General features: G+C 51.8%; 2 protein-coding genes across 8 annotated transcripts in view; one reads left to right on the top strand and one right to left on the bottom strand.

Annotated features, from left to right (window-relative positions):
• Positions 1–7,879, top strand: part of RNF207 (ring finger protein 207) — a 16,026-nt gene extending 8,147 nt beyond the window's left edge. For all 5 annotated transcript variants that reach the window (XM_024756140.1, XM_024756139.1, XM_024756141.1 and 2 more), the window contains 2 exons: positions 3,351–3,431; positions 4,610–7,879. In XM_024756140.1, the coding sequence (XP_024611908.1) occupies positions 3,351–3,431; positions 4,610–4,778 (250 nt within the window). In that variant the 3' untranslated portion in view covers positions 4,779–7,879. The remainder of the gene's footprint in view (positions 1–3,350; positions 3,432–4,609) is intronic.
• ICMT (isoprenylcysteine carboxyl methyltransferase) lies at positions 6,055–14,462 on the bottom strand. Of its 3 annotated transcripts, none has more exons than XR_003004653.1 (6): positions 13,604–14,462; positions 13,141–13,250; positions 12,526–12,695; positions 11,520–11,737; positions 9,110–9,536; positions 6,055–6,804 (listed from the first exon to the last, which is right to left on the bottom strand). XR_003004653.1 is itself a non-coding variant. In XM_024756142.1 (6 exons), the coding sequence occupies exons 4-6, from the start codon at positions 12,689–12,691 to the stop codon at positions 9,354–9,356; spliced, it is 567 nt and encodes a 188-aa protein (XP_024611910.1). In that variant the 5' UTR covers positions 12,692–12,695; positions 13,141–13,250; positions 13,604–13,692; positions 13,942–14,462; the 3' UTR covers positions 7,716–9,353. The 3 variants fall into 3 exon arrangements, 2 of the variants coding, with proteins under 2 accessions (XP_024611910.1, XP_024611912.1); XM_024756142.1 differs by lacking the exon at positions 6,055–6,804 and having other exon boundaries at positions 7,716–9,536; positions 13,604–13,692; positions 13,942–14,462; XM_024756144.1 differs by lacking the exons at positions 6,055–6,804; positions 13,141–13,250 and having other exon boundaries at positions 7,716–9,536; positions 13,604–13,692; positions 13,942–14,462.
• Positions 14,463–14,469: the final 7 nt, after the last annotated feature.

Raw genomic sequence — 14,469 nt, 5'->3', positions numbered from 1 at the left:
GTGTCCCCTGCATCGGCAGGCGGACTCTCAACCACTGCACCACCAGGGAAGCCCTAGTTCTTCATTTTTGAAGAAAATTTCCAAGAGCTCTTTTAAATGTTTTAAATTGTTTTTCATTTCCAAAGAGGTGTTTTTGGTACCCTGACTGCTTGTTACACAGCATTCTGTTGTTGCATGGACAGAGTATCTTACCCCTTTGGGGGCCGATAGATGTTTTTTTGCTTTTGTTTTTTTAAGTTTCCTTCTCCCTGAAGTCTGTTTCCTCCAAGTTACGTTTTATTTAGGTTTCTACCCTCCCTGTTAAAGGCTTTTCTCAGCTGTCAGGAAATCTTCAATTACCGGTTCATGTTAGGAGTTGGGGTGGAGGAGAGCAGGCTGGAAGCTCTGAGCACATGGGCGGTGCTTCGGTGTAAGGGATCTGGGTGGGCAGCGTTTTTTGTTTTGCTTTGTCTTAGTTTTGATGCCCCAATGTCAGTTTTAGATCTTTGCCCAGTTTCCTTCCTGGAATGTCACCGTATGGAGCATCTGTACACACAGCTGACTTTCTGTCTTTCAGTAGTTCTCAGTGTGTCGCACCCTCCCAGAGACTAACCCTTCAGTACTGGGGGTGGGGGCAGCGGTTCGGAGGTAGAGATCTTGACCTTCATCGTCCTATTTCAGTCCCACCCTCCTACTTGCAGAGGCATTGGGGCTACCCGTTCCTGGGCCCCCTGAGGATTCTGTGGTGGGAACTGGTCGGGCCTCCGCCGCTCAGGTCTGCTGAATTAGTGACCATTGTCTAGATGCTCTCCAGTTCCAAAATTTTGCTGTTATCCTTTCCTGCTGTCAACCTGGAGAGGTTTTTTTCCCCCTCATTGTTTTGGTCCCTTTACTAGTTTTAATGAGTCTGGGGAAGAAGGAAAAATTAGTGTGTGTGTGTGTGTGTGTGTGTGTGCGTGCGCGCAATTGCTGTATTAATCCAGAACTGCCAAGCCACCTTTAAAGTGACTATTTTAATGTCACACTGAGAGGTTGCACTCATCATGCCTTCTGCACAATTTTGATCAAATCCCTGTCCAGCCAGGACTAGTTACAGTGCCCTCCTAAGCTGACATTTACTAACCAGTTTACTCCAGATACTGTGTGATTCCATTTATAAAACCTCAAAACCAGGCAGAACTAACCTCTGGTGTTAGCAGTTGAGATTGGGATTATCCTGGGGGGCCTCTGGGTGGAGGTGACATCCTGGTGCCGCCTACCCAGCCTGTTCACGCTGTGTGCCCGTTCTAAGCCGTGCTCTTACCATTGGCGTCCTTTCCCTTCTGTGTGCTCTGCTTCGGTGAGCAGCTGGCTTCAAGTAGGGTCTCCTGCCTGCCTGCAAGGGGCAACACCCCGGCAGAGTCACATCTCTGTGGGGAAGTGGCCTCCGTGCTTGGTGTCGGCAAATGGGAAGCTCGGGCAGGAGCCCAGCTCCTGGAGGTTTGGGGCAAGTAGGGAGGCTGCCTCTACCCTTCTTCACAGCACTGCTTTCCAGGTATCTGGAGCTGCCCTCTGCTTCCTCCCCTCCCACTGCTGGCAGCTCACACCAACCCCACCCACCAAATCTTCTCCTGTTCCCACCATCAGCAACTTGTGGGCTACATCCCTTGGCCTCGAAGCAGCACTCGTGAGCCTGGACTGTCTGTCACCTTCATCACACTCTTCTTTTGCTTCTGAGACGCCCCACACTCCCGGTTTGGGTTTCCTCCTGCCCCTCCAGCTGTTCCTTCTTCTTTTGTTTTTTTTTTAAAGGGAAAGAGAACCTTTTTAAATTTTTTATTTATTTTAATTTATCTTTATTTATTTGGTTGCACCGGGTCTTAGTTGCGGCTCGCCAGCTGCTTAGTTGTGGCATACGAACTCTTAGTTGCAGCACGCATGTGGGATCTGGTTCCCTGACCAGGGATCGAACCCGGGCCCCCTGCTTTGGGAGCGCGGAGTCGTAACCACTGGGCCACCAGGGAAGTCCCCCAGCTGTTCCTTCTTAGTCTCTTTGGCTTTGGGCTCTGCCCCCTTGGCTCAAGGCCCAAATGTCAGTTCTCCCCAGGGCTCAGTCCCAGGCGTTCTCCTTATCCTACACCCTCTCCTTAAGGGGCTTCACCCAGTCTCCTGGCTTTCAAACCCCATGGTATTGCAGATGACCCCCCAATCCCCCTCCCCAGCACAGATCTTTTTTAGTTGCAGCACGCATGTGGGATCTGGTTCCCTGACCAGGGATCGAACCCGGGCCCCCTGCTTTGGGAGCGCGGAGTCGTAACCACTGGGCCACCAGGGAAGTCCCCCAGCTGTTCCTTCTTAGTCTCTTTGGCTTTGGGCTCTGCCCCCTTGGCTCAAGGCCCAAATGTCAGTTCTCCCCAGGGCTCAGTCCCAGGCGTTCTCCTTATCCTACACCCTCTCCTTAAGGGGCTTCACCCAGTCTCCTGGCTTTCAAACCCCATGGTATTGCAGATGACCCCCAATCCCCCTCCCCAGCACAGATCTGCCCAAGCTCTAGACTCATCTCCAAGTGCCCCTTCCTGGGGGAGTCTCCTCTTGGTGGTCTCAGGGCACCTCAAACCCCACAATGGCCCCGAACTTGGTTTCCTCCCCCCCGGACATGCTACTCCTGTTTCATCTCAGTGAAGGCATCACAGTCACCCAGGAGCTCAAGTGAAAAGCCCAGGAGACTTGGATTCCTTTCTTTCCCTCATCCCTTATTGCCAACCCATCCTCAAGTCCTGTTGACTCAACTCTCTTGGTCCGCCTGCTTTGTCTCCACTGTGACCCTCAATCCAAGCCGCCGTTGTCAAGCCCCGCACCCTGGCCCCCCCGGCAAGCCACAGTCAGTGGTCTTTCTAAAGCCTATCGTGCTAGGGCCTGAAAGTCCTTCTGGGACCCTCTCTGCCCACCTCTGACCACGTCGGCCCCTCCCCACACCCCAGGCACAATGGCCTCTCAGTCCCGCAAAGAAGCTAGACTGGCTGCCACTTCCCTGCCTCTGCCTGGAATGTTCTTGCTCCTTCTTGTTCCATGGACCTCATCACCCAGGTCTCGTCAGCAGGGAGGCCTTCGCAAACCACCCTAGTGAAAGCAGGTCTCCCTCACTGTCACTCCCCACCATCCGTCCCGCTGGGGCTCCTTCCCAACCTTGGCGTGTCTCCCCACCGCGGAACGGGTCTCCCACGAGAGCAGGGCCCAGCCTCTCTCGTCCACTGCCGTGGCCCTGGCCCTCGGTAAATATTTGAGGCCCAAAGTGTTTGCTCAAGTCCGGTGTCTGTGCAGTGAGCCTAAGCTCACGCAGGGGGCTGGCTCTGCTGCACCCACATTCCTGGGAACTGCTTCCTCTCACGCAGGTTTCAGGCCCCTGTGGAGGAACCGTCAGACCATCTCCAAAACACGCACGATGATGGCGTGAACGGCGAGGCCCAGGCCAGGTAAAGTGAGTCTTTCCAACCTGAGCGGGCAAACGATGTAATCTCAGAGACAAATACAGGCGACAAAGACTGACCTCCGGTTTTCTTTTGGTCCCAACTTGCCATTGACCAGCTAGCTCTACGGCCTCAGCTGGGCCTCAGTGTGTAAAACACAGGGTCAGAGGGGTTCTTAAACTGGGTGGTGCCTTCAAACAGATGACCTCGTAGATGACAGATGTGACCTTGACAGACATGACGTGAGGTTTCTAACTAGGGACAGCCGTGGTTGCCGCCTGCCCAGCCCACACCTCTGAGAGCGCAGGCTCCTACACCACTGTGACTCGAGAAAAAGGGATCGAGGGTTATTTCCTCCTGTGAGAGAGCATTGCTACTCACTGGAGCCACAGTGTTTGCCAAAATGACTGCCAGAGGGAGAAAAGAATGTGCGATAACAGATGTGTCACTATCACAGGCTGATCTTTTCGTAGTTCTCTGGAGTTGTAGGAAGCCAGAGCTAAAAGGGCCTGGGGGCAGGGAGAGGTCTGCTGCATCTAGAGCCACCACGGGGCTGGTGACAGAGCAGAAAGCAGCCCTGCCCTCCCAGGCATCATGCTTCAGGGGAGGGTCAATTCAAAGAGCAGGGTCACCACAAGCCACTGAAACGGTCTGCACTGCCGATGTTTTGGCAACTAAAAGTCATCAGAAGTGAGTAAGAATCCTTTAGGAGGGGCTTCCCTGGTGGTGCAGTGGTTAAGAATCTGCCTGCCAATGCAGGGGACACGGGTTCGAGCCCTGGTCCGGGAAGATCCCCCATGCCGCCGAGCAACTAAGCCCATGCGCCACAACTACCGAGGCTGCGCTCTAGAGCCCGCAAGCCACAACTCCTGAAGCCCGCTACGCCAAGAGCCCGTGCTCTGCAATAAGAGAAGCCACCGCAATGAGAAGCCCATGCACCACAATGAAGAGCAGCCCCCGCTCTCCACAACTGGAGAAAGCCAACGAAGACCCAATGCAGCCAAAAATAAATAAATAAATTAAAAAAAAAATCCTTTAGGAGATGATGTAGTTAAGGTTCTACCACCCGCTGGTGCCTTCCCGGAAGGCTGGCCGTCCTGAAAGCCTCTGCCTGGGTGGATTTTAGCACTGGGACACAGTGAGACAGGGGAGCAGAGAGGAGCTTACATTAAGTGTTTCTTTAGGAACGATCCAGTGAGTGTCTCGGAGAGGAGAGAGAAGACCTCAGAGCCGAGAAACAGCCGGACCCTGAGCAGCCTCGCAGAAGAGCCTCCACTAAAAAATAAAGATTCTCACAGACCCAAACCGAAAAACGGGGGTGACGTCCCCACATGGAGAGAGCGCCCAGCTTAGCACGGGACTGCTCCCGGAGGTCGGGTGTCTTACAACATGCACATCAATGCTGGCGTATTTAAGAAAAGGCGGTTCCTGTCATGATTTTCTGTTTAATGTGTAATAATCATGCAACAGCAGAAAAACCCAGACACTCTCTGCCAGGTCCCAGTTTCAGGTACTTTGGCTTGAGCGAGACTTTGTGTTGCCCCGAGTCTTGGTCCTCATCAAGGTGACTCGGGACGGCATCCCAGTCGGCGTGGAAAACGTTACACGAGTGAACGTCCAGCCTGAAGCCCCTCACTGCCCCTGTACCTCCCTGGCGTCTGTGTGCTAGTCCCGTGAGCGCCCGTCTGAATTTCGGGTGATGAGACTTGCCCACTGTGCAGCACCTGCCCTACCACAGAGGAATCCGGCTCCGCCTGAGGCACAGCCCCACTGTTCACCGGGCGCCGCTGGAAAGTTCCCCCCGCTAATCTGAGCGCTGACTCAGCATAGGGGAGAAAACCCTTTGCTCCAGCTTTTCTCACTGAGCGCATAAAGCAACGCGATAGCACCTGGTGGCCTGCATGGCAGGAGATGGCCTCGGTCATGACTTCCCCACCACCGTCCCCGCCTGCTGTCACTTCCCTGTGTTCACCTTCTATTGATATTAAAGCACGATTCACCAGCAACTTCGCTCTAGTGGTTTTCCACTCCTACCCAGTACCCGTTTTATCAAGCGGAACTTAAACAAAATGCTTAAAAAAGAAAATTAACCTGCATGACCTAAAGTGTAAAGTTTCGGAGGCAAAACGATGCCCAAAGAATCATGCTTTAAGCAAACATCAGCTTGATTCAGTGGTTCAAACAGCGAGTGGCTTCTACGTGCCAGGTGGGCCTGCAGGTCAATACGCTGACGCATCCGCCACGTCGGTACCCAACACCTCCACACCTGCTCTGTCAGACGTTCCCATCCCAGAGCATCACAAACGTCCACGGTAGCCTGGGGGGGCTGGAGGAACTTGTCATTACAAACTGGTTAGAGGTAGGACTCCAGAACAGAATCGAGGAGGCAAAACACATCTGGTTTTACGCTGTAGGTCTTGGACATTTCTTAGCCAGAAGCAAAAAGACCTTAAGAGTTTCTGGGGGCTTCCCTGGTGGTCCAGTAGTCAAGACTCTGCACTCCCAATGCAGGGGGCCCGGGTTCGATCCCCGGTCAAGGAACTAGATCCCGGATGCCGCAACTAAAAGATCCTGCATGCTGCAACTAAGACCCGGCACAGCCAAATAAATAAATATTAAAAAAAAAAAAAAGTTTCTGAATCCCACACGATCATAGTATTGTCCATAGTGAAATCAAGTACAGTTTTATTTAAGCATTGGAAATAATTTCCGTGAAAGAAAATCCAATATTTAAATAAACATTTCTGCATGTAAAAAGAAGAGTAATTACCCCATTAGGTTACTCTCCTAGCCTAAGCTATGGGACAGTCCTGCAGAAGCAAGCACTTGGGACCGAGCCCAGGACAGGGCGTCAGGCCTCCACAGCGGGGCACAGACAGCAGGCCTCTCGCACCACGCCAGACAGGCTGGGGTCGCCTGGCCTCACCAAGTCACTGCAGAAGCAAAACACAGAGGGAGAGTGCAACTACCTAAGGCAGTAAGGAAGTACGGAGAACGGACGGTGGTTCACTGTTCCTGTCACAGAGGGGCTGCGACCAAACAGAGCTGCAGTCGAGACCCTACGGAACCTCACCTGTCAACGCAACCGGCTGGTTTAGCGATGTTCCCCCATCACGTTAAGCACCCGGAGTGCTAAGTAAGTGGAAGCGGGTTGATAAAGCTCACTTTGTAGGCTTCTGCCGCAGTTTGTGACAATGAAGGGCCGGCGGGGTGGCTGCCTCCTGCCCTCTGCCAGGCTCACCTACAACCTCGTTTCAGTAAACGGCCGGTCTCGGCCCCAGCCTGCAAACCCTCGTGAAGTGTTTCATTTTGCACTGCTTCAAAATAGCTTTGTTCTGTGCAGTGCCTATTTTCCATTTCAGAGTCTCCGCTTTGAAACCTGCAACGGAAAAAGAAATCTCCTGACGGTTTCTTAATTTGAGGGAACCGGTGACGCGGCCTTTCCCCAAAATAAGCTTTCGGGAATACCCAAAAAGCCTGTACCCCATTAACCTGATTCTCTTCCTTGTGCGCTGTCACTGCTGAATGTATAAAGTTAAAAATAACCTGAAGATCTCAGTGCTAGATGAAAGTCAATCACTTGCCAAATCCTGCCCCTAAGTAGTTCATCTTTGATCCCCAAGTAACTGCGGACTTCCGCCCTGGGTTACAAATCAGGGTGGGGACTTGCTAGTGGAACTGCTCTTTCAAGCAGAGCAGAATGTCACGTCCAGCCCAGGTGGTGTGACAGCAGCATCTCCCTGCCGACACCAGGGCCTGCCTCCTGAGCTCCAGGCCTGGCAGGCCGGCGGAGGAAGGACAGACCGTCAGAGGCCAACACCTCCGGCCTTACTGTCCACAAAGCCAGGGTCGTCACTAGCTCCTCTCCATCTGCTAAAGAGACAACTTCACGACCCCCAGCTGGGTCCTAACCTGCTAGATGCAGCAAGAAAGGACTTTCCCTCAAAGAGCTGGGGGTGGCCGCCAAAACCCCAGCTACACCCTCCTCAGTTTTGCAATCCTATGAAGGGGAGTGTATTTCACTAGGAGTGGTCTGCAGAACAAGTTTACCACTGATTCAAGTCCCCAGACACAGTAAGTGCATGTTGATGTCCCGCCGGGCAGTGTTCCCGCCAGAAGAATCTGCCGCGAGACCCTGGCTGCTGCCTGGGTTGTCTGCCTGCGAGACCTCAGGAGGCCGAGGCTGGAATCTGTCCGGTCCTCAAACCAACAAATGTCACACCTGTCACCGATGAACCTGTAAACCTCTTTGGTATATATAATGATGAAAAAACTAATTAGGCCATGAAATCTAGAAATAAGTTAATATTTTGAGTTGGTAAAATGCTTTTTTGAACACACATTTCCGGTATCTGGTACAGTGAATCAAATGTCCATTTTTGTGTAATTCATGCAATATTGGTTTCGTTTATGTCATCTCTGTCACCAAAGTATTAAAAACGTTTGACATTGTTCTTCTAAGTCTTCACAAGACCCCTGCGAGGTAGGTGGTATTGACCCCATCCTACAGATGGGGAGGTCTAGGCACGGAAAGGTTTAGTGGCTCCTTGAAAACCGCGTCGCGTCGCGTCGCGTCGCGTGGCGTGGCAGCACTCCAGCCAGGGGCCGATGCCACCTCTGATCCACGCTCTGTTGGTGCCACTGCAGGACTGCATGGAAGGAATTCACACTGAGAGCAAGTTGCTCTCTGGTCCAGAATTCAACAAGGGTCTCAAAGCTTACGTGTTTGATTCGTAAAGCCAGCCAATCTTCCCGAACTTGGAAAACAAAAGTACTGACTAAATCTCAGCTGGGATTATTGGCCCTATTTTTTTCATGAGCTGGCTTGCTTGAATTTCATAGTTGTTTATGCTCAAACCCCTTTGGAAAAGATAGTTTGCAATGGCATTAGGGACGATGGAATTTTGAGAACAGAACATAGAAATCAATGGTTAACAGATTTAAGTCAAAACACAAAAATATAAGCTATGATAGAATACGGAAAAACCCCAAGTAAACGGAGAGCAGTATTTCTCAACGTTTAACAATGCCTTGCACAGAGCAGGTGTCCAGGAAGCATTTTTTTGGATAAAGGAGAAATGACACACCTTTGACATGCCTGTCACTGGGAACAGCCCCCTTTGGGAGGAGCCAGGAGCCAGGAAAGCCACAGGGGCCCACAGTGTCCCTGGCCCGGGGAGCCCTGGTAACACAGAGCACCAGCTGAGTCATCTGGAGGCGTCTGTGCTGCCTTTCTGCCAAGTGAAAGGTGGGACTCACACGCCAAGCGAGTCCCCTGAGTTCATACTGCTGTTTTTGAAAACAGGTAAGTAAACATGATGAGATATATGAAGAGCCAAAGTGCCTTATAAGGAAGTGTCTTTAAAATTGTAGAGATGCTCATGCACTTAAGGACAGAAACAGGGAGGTTAAAGCTGTGCTGTTTGTGTGTTTCGGTCAAAGTAAGGATTCTGAATGGGTTTCTAACACTAGTAAGTACTGGTGCCCACATACCCCTTCCTGCTGCAGGAGCCGCACTCAGCATCAAGAGTGAGCCCACTTCTCCCCGAGGGTCTTGGTTACAACTTAACAGCCCTGGCCTCGTGGGGGATGGAGTGTGGCCTAGGCTCTGCCCAGGCGCGTCGGGGGTCACTGCCAAGGACTGCGGTTATTCGCTTCTTGTCCACCTTTAATCTACGTCCTACCTTGATGCAGCCCGGGAACAGGCTGCCCGGGCAGCGGGGAGGTGGGAGTGGGGGTGGGAGTGGGATCCTTTGGTCCTAAGGCCTTCTGACCATTTGATCTTGAGTGATATTCCAGAAGAGTCACTGGTGACACACAAAATGATTTAAGGAAGTCCGTTCTGCAGAGTGGCCGACAGGAAGCAGTTCCGTCCCACGCTGCCTGGAGTGGGGGGCCCCCCAGCCTGGCCTGGGCCGCCCGGGCCTATCATAGCTCCACCTTGACCCCCTTTATGAAAGGCAGGCCCGTGGGCACCCGCTTCTTATACTCCAGGTACTCGTCTCCAAAAAAGTGAATCAGCGAGATCTCCTCCTCCTCTGTCCGGTCGCGGAAGAAGCGCCACACTGTCAGAGCGTAGCTCACGCCGCAGATGGGGTTACACAGCACCACCTGATGAAGGGACACAGGGTTAGTGGACTGGGGTCAGTGTGACCCGGAACCTTGAGCTTTAGCGGCATGTGCTGCTCTCCAGCGGCCACAGAGGACTTCCTGCCAAGGGCCCAAGAAACTCTCGAAACCTCACTAGGGTCTTTGAGACCCTGAGCCAGGGCGCCGTTAACGGAAACCACACCACCACTTTCACAACGGGGCTAAACACCCATCACTGTAGCTTTCGTTCGTACGCTTTTCTGTTGTTCCTCTTACCTGAGAGATACCTGAAAACTGAAAGGAAAGAGCAACCTCCTGGATTTCAACCCCCAGGCAGGGGTGCTGGCAACTCCTCCCTCCACCCCCATTCCAAGCACCACTGCCTTCCCACGTGGCTCCCAGCCTGCCCCCTTCCTAGCACGCTCCCTCCCACCCCACAGCTGCCTGGCCTCCTGCCTCTGGCCCCCGCAACCTTCCTGCGTACGTGCCGTCGATACATTGCTATCAGCTGAGCCCCCAAAACCACTTCTTCCATCAGATCACTCCCCTGTTCAGAAAGCACGAAGGCCTCAACCACGCCTCCTTAGCCCAGCTTTCGAAGCCCAGGAAAGCAGCTCCTCGGCCCACTTCTTCTGTGTAGCTCAGGGAGCCCACTGATCCACCCCTGCCCACTCCGAAGGACCCCCCGGCCCCCGCCCGGGACGTACGTCTTCCCCACATGGGTGACCTCACTTCTTCTCACCACTGTTTACTGAGCACCTACTGTGTTCCCAGCACATGCCAAGCCCTTTACCACCAGCCAGTAAGCCACTCGACGCCCAGAGCAAGCCTCTTGAGTAGCGCTGCCGCCCCCGCTTAACCCGCAAGGAAACGGAGGCCAATCAGTTGATGTTAGAGCCGGACCGGCCCCACCCGCCCGCGTGCTGGGTCCTGGTGTAGAAAGATCTATAGGCAAAGAAATATGAAAAGCCGTCCAGTCCTAGAGCACTCGGGTTCATTAGTTACAGCACTTACGGCAAATTACATGATTCCACTACAGTCAACCTGTTCCCGGGGAATGTGATTCTTAATGCGGCAGTCTTAAGTTTCAGGGTTGCAAGTTTTCACACAAATGCTGTGCAGTAACCTACTACACCACTGGGGGTCACCAGAGTGCCCCCCCATACCATGCACTGCAATGGGATGCCTGGGGGCCCGGATTGGAGGTTCCCGAAGAGATGATGAGTTTTCTAAGCTCTATCCACATTCTCTGTCCAAGTCCTTCGAGGACTAAGAAAACAGATTCAAGAGACAATGCTCAAGAGACAAGGCTCGGTCTGCAGCCTGAGACAGAGCAAACCGCCATCGCTCATGTTAAACCTGACACATGACCCTGGGCTCATCCACAGCAGCCTCTAATGAAAATCAGCTAAGCTGCCCCTCGAGTGGCAGAGGGCTCTCCGCAAAGCCCCATGTCTGTCCTCATCCCACTGGGATGCTCCAGATCTACGTTAAAGAGGCAGAAAAGGGGTATGACAGAGGGGGCAACGGCACCTAGAATCGCCGAAAGTTTACAAGCTTAGGACACCCAGATTTTAAGTACATAGCAAAAAGCGCTAAAGACTAAATCAGTTCTTTTGACTTTTATTTAACTATCACTTGAAACATGGCAGGGAACACGTGTACCTATTTAAAAAGGACCAACAGGGAATTCCCTGGTGGTCCAGTGGTTAAGACTCCATGCTTCCACTGCAGGGGGTCCAGGCTCAGTCCCTGCTAAGGAAACTAAGATCCCACCAGCTGCATGGCGTGGCCAATAAATAAATAAATAAGTAAACACAACACTTAAAAAAAAAAAAGACAATGGCAAACAAATTAAAAAGACCAACAACTTCGTGAATACACTGAAATCTACCGAATTGTACACTTTGAAATGGTGAATTTTATGATATTTAAATTATATGTCGATTTAAAACACATTTTTAAAAACTTTAAAGGGGACCAGTATCGTATCTGATACCATACCTGCGTTCCGATACTCCAGTAAAACCACCCAACATAAGAAGGATGCCGGAACCAAGCGTATACTCCGCTTGTCACCAGAGTGTGGGTTTCTGACTTTTCATTCTGCACCACGTGGTTGAAATTGGAACCAGCTGTAAACATCGCCGCTTTCCGCAGACACTCTCCAAAGACCACCATCAGCAGCCCCGTGGCGCTGAGCCAGGTGATCTGCTTCAGTTCTGCAGGAGAGGGATGGTGACAACCGGGGAGTGAAGACCCTGGACTGCTGAGTTCCCCTCTGCATGCTTAAAATTAACCTATGTTTCGAAAGACAGGAACACTAGAACACATGCGAGAGGGCAATCGGCATCTGTCATCACATTAAAATTTAATTATAAACAAAACACATTCCCCTGAGTTGTGCTGTTCACCCATTCACGTTAAACCGCCAACAGCCCAGTTAGAGTGTCATGGCAAAGAGGTGACAGACTCTCATCCACACACACCCCCACACACGCTCCCATCCTTCCTCTGGGGACAAAGACAGCTAAGGGAAGCCGAGAAGGACCCAGCGTCTCCCGCCTTGGCCCTTTACTGAATCTTAGGAACTACATACATTTCATTTAACTTGCTGTGGAAAGTTCAGTGTCAGAGTAGGTTCCAGATGCAGTAGTTTTTGCTAATAAAATTTTTACATGAAATTTCTCAAGTCACAGAAAATGAACAGATCCAAATCTTCTGACTGTAAAACTGGTATTACAGCTATCAGAGGTTGGGACTTCACGTTAAATGGTACACACTACGTCCTGCAAGGCTTAAAGCGTAAGGTCAACACATCCTCCATTCAAACTCCAGAAGCGGAATTCACAAGTGGAGCTTGTCCCTTATAAAGAGCTTAATGAGGATAGAGATCTGGGGAAGATCACTCGGGGAGATTAGACCTGAGAGGTGAACCCACGTCACTGTCCTGAGGCCCACGTGGAAGCCACCCATCTCCCCTGCAGAAGGGAAAGCAGGGCACACTGACCTGGCCAGAAGATATTCTCAAGTGTGAACTCTATCCAGGAAGAAAGAGCTGCTACTGTATATTCCACACTGTGATTCAGGAGAAAGGAATCCAAGGACAGACTCTTGGGATTATTGACTGCCGTGACTAAGTACTCAGAATAGTGGAACAATGACAGGGAGCACATATACCTATTTAAAAACAAAAAGAACGAGAGGTAAGTTGGGGCAAGGGAATCAAGTTAGCCTTTAAGTCCAAGTACAGATTTGGTCTGAACTGTCCCTGAATTCTATGATGAGGGCCTGCTGTCACCTGTCTGAGAGTGGACATCAGGCACCCACATGTAGCATTATTCCCTGAGGTTTGCAGAAAGTGGGGTTGTAAAGGGACTATGTTTTTGAATGTCACAGGAGGGAGAAAAAGAAAAAAAACCAAAAAACAAAAAACATAGGTTAGGAAGGCACTATGGGCCTTCAGCCTTTTTTCAAATGACACTACACACAGTAAAACATGAAAGAAGTATCAAAATAAAGTAGTGATGTATGTCGAATACAAAAATTCGGAAAACTGAAATAATTCCAGCAAAGAAGGATTAGATGGCTCAGAGTATTGATAGTAGGAGATAAAGCTTTTTACCTTGAAGCCACTGGTTCATATCCAGGTCAGGGACTAGAAGGCTCAAGGGACTGAAATCATAGTGTAGGGAAAAATCCTACACTGGCCGTGGGGGAGGCACTAGATGTGACCTAATAGAAATTAGAGACGGAAAAGGCCTGTGAAGACGAGCCAGAGCCTTGCCCCTTCCTGTCACTGAGGACCAGTACCCTCTTCTGGGAGGGGCTGGTCACATTACTGAAGGTGCAGCAGATGAGAGCACCTATGGGAAGGGTGCCAGGGAGACCTGTTTCCACCTGCGACAGAAGCAACCAACGGGCACAAGTTCTCAAGGTTCAAGATGCGGGAATCTAGGAAGCCAGAGGCCTCATTCCCTTAGAGCCCTCACTAGCCTTCAGCCAGCCAGGGATGCGGGAATATCACTACTGACCCTCTGATCCGCCCACCCCCACCTCAAAACTGTCATTCCCAAAGCACTTCTTACCAGCCAAAGTGATTCCAAGAAGACTGGCTAAAACTTAGTAGCACTCCACAGCCAAACACAAAGCCAAGGAAACAGGCTCGGATGGCTATCTGAAACGGACCCAAAAGAGGATCAGTCACCTGGTTGTTCACAGAGCATACATCGTACTTCCCGGGATAAGTAGGCCACCCGCAAGTCCATGGAGCCGATTTGCTCAGAGGTTAACAGGGTGAAGCACGGCTGCCTGGGTTCAAATCCCAAGCCCACCCCTCTATGGCTCTGTGGCCTTAGGCAAGTTACTTAATCTCTCTGGACCTCGGTTTCCCCATCTACACAACGGGGATGACAAGAGTACCTACCTCTGAGGACTGCTGTGAAGATTACCCATGTAAAGCACTTAAGACGAAGTGCTTCGTAAGTAAGGGTTAGCTACCATTACTATTATGATTGTCACTGTCACTCAGGGCTGCGGGAAAACTGCGTTAAACCTAGCTTATTGGCCGGATTCTCCCAAGTCCATGCAGCGAATCTGGTCGGGGCAGCCGGGACTCTGCGCCCAGCCCCCTCCACGTAACTGCGGGGGCCTCTGACCTCAGACTTGACAGCAGGTAGTTCTCCACACCTTAAATTACATAAAAGAACTCGTGGGCCCGCTCACTCCCCACCCCACGTGCATCTGCCGCAGCTGCTGAACGGCACCAACCGCAACTTCCCACCCACTCCGCCGGGTGGAGGGGGACCGCGACCCACGCCCCCCGGGACTGGCAGGGAGGGGGCCCTCCTGCCACCTGAACTCGCAGCTGCTAAAAGACGCGGCCGGGGGAGGCAACCCGTCTCGCGGGCCGCGCTCTCGGCAGACCCGGACCTCGACCCCGGGGGGACGGTGC

This window comes from Neophocaena asiaeorientalis, unplaced genomic scaffold, assembly GCF_003031525.2.
Source record: "Neophocaena asiaeorientalis asiaeorientalis breed wild unplaced genomic scaffold, Neophocaena_asiaeorientalis_V1.1 scaffold1247, whole genome shotgun sequence".
NCBI classification, from domain to species: Eukaryota; Metazoa; Chordata; class Mammalia; order Artiodactyla; family Phocoenidae; genus Neophocaena; species Neophocaena asiaeorientalis.
This window is presented reverse-complemented; position numbering and strand designations above follow the sequence as displayed.

Bases quoted from the DNA above. Each gene is read 5' to 3' on its own strand.
- ICMT (XM_024756142.1), bottom strand. From the start codon at position 12,691: ATGTGCTCCCTGTCATTGTTCCACTATTCTGAGTACTTAGTCACGGCA. The intron at 11,738-12,525 runs GTCAGTGTGCCC...CCTCTCCTGCAG, and splicing joins TGAGAATATCTTCTGGCCAG to AACTGAAGCAGATCACCTGG. The intron at 9,537-11,519 runs GTATGGTATCAG...TCCCTTCATCAG, and splicing joins ACTGGAGTATCGGAACGCAG to GTGGTGCTGTGTAACCCCAT.